We start from the raw sequence: 9,830 nt of genomic DNA, 5'->3' as shown, positions 1-9,830 counted from the left end.
ATTAAAACTTCCCACTATTGTTCCATAATGGCACCGAACACCCTCTAGTAGTGCATTGGTTTCAGCAGCAGTGAAGTTACAGCTTCTTGAGTCCATGGTTCCGTTGCTTTACTATAGTGAACATTGTTCATCAATTATAGGCCTTGGGTCCAATTGCCTCAATTGAACACAAGCCCAAACCAATCAGTTGTAATGGACCTTTTTCACAGCAGACATGTTGACTTGTCATAGTAGGAAAAGCACAGCTGAAATTGATAACCTTAACGATGGCTCCATTCCATCAAGTGTCCCAGTAAGCTATTTCAGTGAGTCAGCATGAACAATACCAGGGCCTCTCCTAAGTGGAATGTAGCCATCATTAATGGTTTTGAATACACCTGTGCATTTCCTACTATGACATGTCAACATGTCTGCCGTGAAAAAGGTCTATAGGTGTGTTTGAAACGACCAACTACACAGCCATATAAATCAGCCTTCCTCAGAGGATTCACAGAGAGACAGTGACATGGCAGGTGTTGTCCACCGCCACCACCACTTTGCCAGGAGAGGATACCGTCAAAGGGTGTATGTTGAACGTACCAAGCCACTGGAGCAATACACCACTGAGGAGCTGTATGTCCGGTTTCGCTTTGGGAAGGCTGATATAGAGTACCTTGTGAACCTTCTCAGGCCAAAACGTCAACACAGAACCCAAAGGAGTCACGGTCTGTCTGTGGATGACCAGATCCTCATTGCTCTCCGATTTTATGCATGTGGTACTTTCTATCAAGTTGTTGGTGACTATATGGGAGTGGTGAAATCAGCTGTGTGTGATGTGGTGAGAGATGTGTCAATCGCACTGGCCAGCCTGGTCAATGAATTTGTTTCTTTTCCGAAGGACAACCAGATTGCCCAGGCCAAGCGCAGCTTTTTTCTTTTGGGGAATATGCCCAATACTATTGGAGCAATCGACTGCACACATGTGCATATACAAGCACCTCGTGAGAATGAATGGGAGTTTATGAACAGAAAGGGGAGGCACAGCATCAATGTCCAACTTGTGTGTGATGCTGACCTCATCATCACCAACTGCGTTGTCAAGTGGCCTGGGTCTGTCCATGATGCACGCATCCTGAGGGAGAGCGCTCTATATAGAGACCTCCAAACCAACCGACCGGATGGCATAATATTAGGAGACAGTGCCTACCCACTCCTACCATGGCTGATGACTCCTTTTCTAACAGCAAATACACCGGCGCAGGCACGCTTCAACACTGCTCATTGCAGAGCAAGATGTGCAATTGAGCGTTTAAATGGAGTTCTTAAGAGGCGCTTTGCATGCCTTAACTACCTGAGAGCGGAACCACAGAAAGCATGCAACATAACCCTTGCCTGTATTGTCCTGCACAACATCGCTACTAAGCGCAATGTCCCTCTCTGTGCTGACAATGATGCACCTGAGCCCCTTGGAGACCCTAACCAACCTCCTGCATTCTGCCAGAACGAGCAAACAGGACGTGCAACAAGGGATGCAATAGTTAGACACTATTTCTGATTTGGATTTGTTTTGGATTTCAAAAATCGGTGATTGCCATTCTTTGCATTTTTTTGGTTATTCTGTAATCATTGCATGCATCACTAATAAATATTCTAAAAACGAAAATATTTTCAATTGTGATGAATATATATATATCAATTAGTGACAGAATAAAATTTGTTTTTGGTCAATTTTGACAGCTGTTTGGGGGATTATTTTATGAGGCCAAACTCTTTCTACTTTGCTGTAGGCCTATACTGAAAGGCTGAATACGTTAAAGCCTACCTAATCACTGTAACCTGACGGATGAACAAATAAAATTAAAACCTTATGAATAAATAGGATATCTTGTAAGATACTGCATGATCCAAATATAGTATTATTTGATACATTTTTAATGTTTTCATTACATTTTGGGCATGAAATCCACGCTGAATCCACCCTTCTGATGGGATCAGTTTAATCCAGATTTTTTTGGATCAAAGTGATCCAAATCCTACAAAAAAGTTCTGAAAAACCCAAACTAAAGGTTTGAGCCAGATCAAAACCAAGATTGGATTACGTGATCTAATCCGATTATGTAATCCGTTTTTTCTTTTGAAAAACCCATTTACAAGATTTGATCCAATCCGTTATCCAAAATCCTAGTGGATTACTTTTGAAAAACTGGGCCCTGGAGAAGGTAGAGCTGGTAGGTGAGTATCAGTTAATAAGCTAATTGATACCAGGTGTGCCAACTGATTGCTCAGGAGGAACAGCTGCTGGTCCTCAATAGGCCTTTTTCACAGGAGACATTTTGACTTGTCTTTTGACTTTAACTCCTGCTTTGGGAGCTGAATGTGAGCTGTTCCTTTCGCCCTGTATTCATATGGCATAAAGCATAGTCTGATTCCTTAACAACACTTTCCCCTCCCCTCTCATTTTACTTATTTCAGGTGTTCAGTATATTATTTTTATGACAAAATACGGTATATAATTGACCCTTTTATGTATGTTGCTTGACTTATATGTGCATTTAGGTGTATTATTTCAGGTGTAGTCTGGCTCAACGGATGTATATTGCTGGGATAAAGCCTGACATGTGCCTCCACTTCCGCTATCTCCGTTATCTCTTTTGCAAGGGCACCATTGCTGCACACGGGGCCTAGCGCCGCCCAGGGCGGTTGTGATTTGTTTAAAGAAAGTTGATTGGTCGTGACACCCTGTAGCTCCAATAGATGCTACTCTTTGTATTGTTCGTTCATGCCTGACAAAGGTCTATGATTGAAAAGTTCTCTAGTATATTTTGTGCTAACACTACATAGGAGTTTTACATTTCTTTTATCTCCCTCTCCTATGCACCTGTCCTTAAGGTATGCATTAGATTATATAAGATAAATGTGATGTGTGCAGTAACAGAACGGGGACTGCCTGCTGCTACAACTGCATATCCACCACTATTGGTGTACTAATGTGTGTGTGTGTGTGTGTGTGTGTGTGTGTGTGTGAAACAGTGAATGAGAGTCTAATTGTGAAGCGCTTTGTTCGATAAGTTAGAAAGACGCTATCCATTTCCCATTTCCAACCAAGCACAGAATCTTAAATAACTCGTTGACTATCAATTCAATGATTTCAGGGTGCCCCATTGGCCTATGGGACTGACCCTGTGCTGCAACATCTCTGGTTCAAGTCCAGCTGGGGACCTTTGGTGCATGTCATTTCCTATCTCTCTCCCCCTTTCTTGTCATCTCTCTACTGTTGGTTTGTAAAATAGGCATAAAATGCGTCGTTGTTCTATGTGAAGATTGTGCAACAACTTAAATGCAATATTTACCAAACCAAGCGATGGAAAAATTGTGGGTGTTTTGCTGAGATTAGGAAATATGTGATTTGTGTTTTAAAAAATTAAAGGGGCTGTACTCGATACTCAGAACATTAATAAAGCAGTAAACAAATATTTGCTATGTAAAGATATAGTGGAGTAATGGCGTCCTGAGCAGAGAAGGAAGTCACACTCCCTCTGTGTGTGTTGTGATCCGAGCTTCTCTGTTCTTTGTTTCGATAGCCGGTCAGGCTGTGCATGCATGTTAGTACATGGTACACGATATCCAGTGCTTAATTTGTAAAGTGGGAGGTCCCGGAGTGCAGAGGCGGGGTGGATCCGGCGACTCAAAATGGGGGTTGGAGGTAACGGAACAACAACAAAAAATTACACTGCCTACGTAGCTTCTCTGACTAAAAAAACCTAAACAACGCTGTGTGTACATCAGGGCAATGTTTATTTTTTATTTCAGAACATGCACTGCATCGGTGCGAAATGTAAAAAAAAATATATATATATACACTGCAACAATCGTTTTCACAAGCAGCAATTATCCATCGACTATTAAATTAACCAAAAAAAACACCGTGGTCTCCACATTCTTGATTGGCAGAAACGTTTTTTGCTTGTTTGGGATCCGACTGGCCAGCATATTTGAACAAGTTAAGCAAACTTTGTTGTCTTTTTGACATTTTTCCCCTGAGTGAAATGAGCCTATAACAGCAATCTCAACCAGCACAAGCGCTTGTGTCACTTGAAGTGCAGCGCCGCGCTGTTGAAGTGCCTCCCCTCCCTCCGTCCCTCTCCCCCCTCCGTCTTACCCTGAAAATTCACCTCAAAACGCATTGAAAATGCAAACACAAGATTTTTGTGGAACTTCAATGGGGAATAAAGACTATCAAGACAGATAACAACATTGAACACTACACAAACAGTAGTTTATTTTTTTCATTTTAGGCGATTTTTTTCATAATGACACAGGAGGTGCCGGATCCAATAAAAAAGGTTCCGGATCCAATGTCGGAGGTGCCGGAACATGTTCCGGCGTGTTCCGGCTCAAATTAAGCCCTGACGGTATCAGACACCGAGGGCCATGACAAAGCGGCCGTACTGGACAACTTGGGGAACAGTCTGTGAGAGCCGTGTGGAGGCAATCCCAGACCACTTTTTTTTTCTTCTGACTATCGAGTACAGAAGAACTAAAATAATTTGTCCTAACACAGATCAGTACCACAGTTTCTGCTCATATTTACTACACTCAAACACTATATGGCAGCCGGTTTCCATATGCTGTTGACCCCTATCGTATTCTGTGAATCATAAATCATATTCTGCAGTTCACTCGGAGTTCATGAGGTCGACTCGTACATGAAGATATAATGAGTACCTGTGATTGACTTCCAGCCGCTTTTGCCTGCAAAAAAGTGTGGTGTGGTTTTAGCCTCTCTTTGGCACGGCTCACTCAGGCGGTCTCAAGTTCCCTCATATCATCAGATTTACTGCTATCTGATGCCACAATTGTATTTGTCTTGGACATTGTTCTAGCTTTGATCATAAATTGCAGTAATTACTCTGGGCCTTATCCTTCCCTCTGGAAACAATGCGTGGAACAGGAGAAGCCAGTGCATACACAAGAACAGACAGAGGCCTACAGTATAGAGCTCCAGTGAGAGGATAAATAGCATGATTAAATACAGCCTTTATGTTTTTCATCCACAATGCACTTCACAGCTCAGCTACCAGTTTGCAGCCACTTAGCAGCGGATCACTTAAGTCCGGATGTGCTAACGAAACAGGGTGTTCTGTAATTGAACCAGGTCTCTTTCTGCCTCCTCCACCTTCCCTCTCCTTTTATCCTTACGTCTCTAAGCACAAATAAATAAATGAGCAGAACCTGAGACGTGACTACAGGGAATTGTTCATTATGGACTCTGGAAAACAGCAGCAATCAGGACTAACAACAGGCTCTGTGACTCATTTTTGTCCCTGAATAGTACAGGGGCCACACAATTAACCCCCCACTTGCCACATGGCCTTTCATCTCCTTCACACAAAAATGGTGTCTTTTGTAGCCTCCCCTCAACAGGAAACAAACATGTTTGAATTCCAAGTGCTGCGTGCAAACCATGATAAAATTTTGTAATTGGAATTCCTTTCATACTACACTGTAACTTCCTGGAATATCATGAACCTCTGTCTCTGGGAATTAAACACCAAGCTGCGGTGGAACCTCAGTGTGGTTATCCAAAATATGGTGAAAAAAATTCCAACGATTCTCTATTTATAACCATAAAACCTTAATGATGTGAGATCTAACTTCCTGTGGTGTTAGGCCACTTTTTTTTAAGGCAGAAAGGTTGTAAGAGAACTGATCATCCTAAAACGCTCCAGTTTTCCCTTTGAAAATCAGACACACTGGAGCTGAAAATGTACATTTACGTATGTATGGTCAATTTTTGTCTGTAATCTTTAAAGCTAGAGTGCAGAACTTTTACATATAAATGAATGTCCGTTACATTCAAGCCGTTGCTAAACGAGTTAACACAATGCCACTCTCTGTGTTTCTCAGTATACCAGAGTTGTGGTGTCTGAGGCAACAGCTGTCGCGACTGGTCGGGCAGGTGTATGGGCGGGACTTCGATACCGCTCGATCACTACTGCACAGACTCTGGCTCCAAAACCGGAGCGCCCTAACCAGGATTTTTTGTCTTCCCTTTTGACAGTGGGAGGATTGCGTTGTCCATCTTTACATACAGTCTATGATCTGAACAAGGCCTATGCAAACTGCTGATGAGGACCATGTGATAGAATTGAAAGCTCTAAATCTGCTACTAAATGGACCTTGCGGTGAGATTGTTTTGTCAACTTGTTGCGATGACAATTTCGAAAAGGTTGCTTTTCCCCCTTTTCACCAGGCTCTGTCCCCAACATTAACAATGTTTGTGTTATTCATTTCTAATTTCAGTCCAATGTTTTAGTTTATTTGATAAAATATGAATCAAGTAAATACATTTTTTATTGTTGTTTCATGGGATTATGATCTGTTGACAGTGGTTTACCCTCTTGCGTGTGTGATTTTGTTTTCTCTGGTTGCTGTTCAGCCTGGGAGATCAGCTGCTCAATCAGGGATAGTGAAAACAGGTTTGCATCATTATGTCCTCTAAGCAGGGAGGACAATCTGGGCACTGTTAAGATGTAGGAGGATAGGTAAGATAGTTCTGCAGTAAATTACATTCTATTACATTTGGTGCACCCATTTGGTATGTATGGATGCCCATAGATAGATTGTGATGTCAGCAGTAACTCATAAATATTACATTAATATGTTGTTAATTATTTTGTTTCATGTAGATGTTGCTCTCTGTTTAGCTCACCCTACTTACCTGGGCAGGTGGTAGGTTCCAGTTAAGTGAGGCTGAGAAGATAAAATGCCATTCACTGAAGTAGAGGGGAGGATGGTGGTGGTAGCTTGCTTTGAGGTTGCAGCTTTCATATTTGTTTTTGTTCTTTATTACTTCATCTTAATTTAGTTTTGTTGAGTTTCCAGGGTAACAGTTTTGCCTCTGTTTCAGTAAATGTTTTGTTTATAAATGGCGCCTTTTTTGCTTGCTTCTGTTTATCAAACTGCTTCTTCAACATCCCGTAGAAAGTTTTCTAGTGCCAAGCAACATCTACCCTTTTACATTCCTATATATTTCTCATTCAGTTAATTTAAAGCCACAAGCTGAGATATACTCAGATTTAACGTCAGAAATATGACTAGGATTTCACGATTGTTCCCAGGATTTTGGCCAAAAGTGTAGAATAATGATCTAGTGAACTTAATACTTCTAGGAATTTTAAACCAAAATGACAACCTTTCCAGTACCTTTAACAAGCTTATTTTGACGGAAAACAAGACTGAATGTGATTTCAGAATTAGTCCCAGCCTTGCAGTGAATTGTGGAACAGTTGGGCTCTGCTGATTTCCACGACATTTCTTATTGGAAAACATTCTCAATACACAGTGAGGAAAATATGCACCCACCAACAGTATCAAATATGTATCCCGGGGGTGGTCATTACTTTATGATGTGGTATGTTCAGATACCAACGTGTAATGATCCACCTCAAGACGGTTTGTTCACTGTCTTCTGCAAGTGAACACTGCTGTTCAAAATAAATACTCTTGACATTTCCAGGGCTGGGATTGTAAAGTATTCACACAGATGGGTTCTGCCTTCGCCTGTTATCACATGAATAACAAAGAGAAAAATAATGTGGTCATTTCAATGCTGAGCACAAAGCAGTGTTATGTTTAAAGCTTTTAATTTTGTTATCACAAAAAGCATTGCATCAACACCAGCAGATCACAACCAACAATTAGATTTGAGTTTTGTCTTTATTTAAGTCACAAAAATGATTATTTCATTGAAATCACATGCCAAAAGATTTTTTTTTTTTTTGTTTTTTGCCTGAGGCTTAGTTTTCTCTTTCAGTCATCAGTTGTATCACAGCCTGAAACCTCAACATTATAATATTATCCTGCATTAGCCTGGGGATAAGGACCTCCAGTAGATGAAAACCTTGTCGGCATGGTGTTCATGTACTGTAAGTACACATAAGCTGTAATATCATGCAGAGTGTAAACAGAAAAGAAATCGTTCAGAGTGTGCGATTCTTTCCCAGGAACCCAGTTTGTTACCTATTGTAACCACCCATTCAAAAGCTTCTTGTTTTGCCTTCACTGTTTTCACTACACTACCAGCTGGCCCATTTTCTGGAACAATTCTGACTAAAGCAGTGTTCAGTCTTGTCTCAGATTCAACCTAAGAAACTTAGATGAAGCCTCATGATATTGTATCTGGGTAATAAGGGGGTTTAACCGTAATAGATAATGTTTGTGACATACTCTCCAAAATCACTGTATGAGTCATTCATGAGAGCAACACAATAAGCTTACAGTCCACTAAAAAGTCCCACAGCTATGGGTTGCCACACGTCCCTTAAAATACGGAATTGTCCCGTATTTGAAAATAAAATGGCGCGTCCCGTTCCCGTGGAAGCCACAAGTCCGTTTGAAATCAATGTTGTTTAAAGAAAAATATCTTTGGCGTCCTTTATTTTTCTGCATGAAAGGTGGCAACCCTACATACAGCACATCCAAGTATTAGGTGTTTTACGTCAAATAAAAAAAAGTTTATATAAAATATCAAAATAGAACACAACTGTGAGGTTGCGAGGCAACCAGCAGAGAATGCAGGAAGTCAGTGCAACTGACCGAGAAATAGTTCTGTCTTTTTTACAGCTAGTCTGACCAAACTGCAACCTCCGGGGCTGAAAAATGAAGCCAAGCTCCTTGATTGGCCACTTGAGGCTGGCTCCAAAAGCGAGTCAATCCCCATGGATCCCCATGTTAAAATGCTCAACTTTACAGCAGATAAATAGCCTAAACATGTTTACAGCCTGCTACAAAAAACGGTTTTGGTCTCAATAGCTAATTTCTCCGCTCATGACAATTGTATGGGGCGTGACTTTTTTGGGTGGCGTCACAGGTGGCTAGCATAGAGTATAGGCTTCATTTGGCCCGCCTCAGCTCCATCCATGCTCCACCTCTGCCAAGATGGTGACGACCGGAGCCACTCACATTGAGCTTCACAACGGCTCTTCAGGAACCTATGGGTGACTATGTCCATATTTTATACACTCTATGGTCTGGACAAAGCCAGGCTAGCTGTTTTCCCCTGATTCCAGCCTTTATGCTAAGCTAAGCTAACTTGCTGCTGGCTCCATCTTCAAATTTAATGGACATAAGAATTTAATCAATTTTCCCTCTAACTCTCCGCAAGCAAGCAAATAAGCGTATGTCCCCAAATTTAGAAGATTACTTTACAGGTGTACCAGCCATGATCTTAAAGTCCAGGTAAAGCAAAAATAAATTTGTTCTGAGTGTCACACCACAGAAAAATGTGTACATAACCCCCCAGCCAAATCTGAATGACTTAAAAAAATCACGAAGTATATAAAATTAGGTTTCAAAATTGTGAAAAAATAAGCTGTTCTCTCTGCTTTGAGTTGCTGGGGGCTTGTCCGCTGAAGGCATGAGCTGAAGGCACAAGCTGCTGCAATGGGCCGCTGCTCATTGGCAGACTCTTGTTACAGTTGTGTTCATTTGTAGTAAGATTTGACCAGTTAGACACAGCATAGTAATTAAGATGTATTCACAAGGGGGGACAATGGTGTCACGGCAGCAGTAAACAATAAGATCTTGACGCCACAAAGTTTTTTAATCAGACAATATAAACAGCCTTCTCTCCCCATCAAACGGTATGCGATAAAAATATATATTTACTTTACCCTGTCTATTGGCACAGCCCACCGCAAAACAAGAAACCATTTTATTATATGAGCGAACACGAACACGTACGCGTTTGGCTTGCCGTCCGTCTACAGCATAGCTCCTCCTCTGTCCGTCATGGCGTTCATAATTTGCGTGAGTAGAGCGTGACGTCACGTGCAAAGGGTGAATTCCTG

General features: G+C 41.4%; 1 protein-coding gene across 1 annotated transcript; it reads left to right on the top strand.

Moving 5' to 3' along the window:
* The first annotated feature begins 505 nt into the window (after window positions 1-505).
* On the top strand, window positions 506-1,534 carry LOC116034228 (putative nuclease HARBI1). The gene has a single exon (XM_031276795.1). The coding sequence runs from the start codon at window positions 506-508 to the stop codon at window positions 1,532-1,534; it is 1,029 nt and encodes a 342-aa protein (XP_031132655.1).
* Window positions 1,535-9,830: the final 8,296 nt, after the last annotated feature.

Source organism: Sander lucioperca, chromosome 4 (assembly GCF_008315115.2).
Source record: "Sander lucioperca isolate FBNREF2018 chromosome 4, SLUC_FBN_1.2, whole genome shotgun sequence".
Classification (NCBI taxonomy): domain Eukaryota; kingdom Metazoa; phylum Chordata; class Actinopteri; order Perciformes; family Percidae; genus Sander; species Sander lucioperca.
This window is presented reverse-complemented; position numbering and strand designations above follow the sequence as displayed.

Coding starts and splice junctions, on each gene's coding strand:
- LOC116034228 (XM_031276795.1), top strand. CDS start 506: ATGGCAGGTGTTGTCCACCGCCACCACCACTTTGCCAGGAGAGGATAC.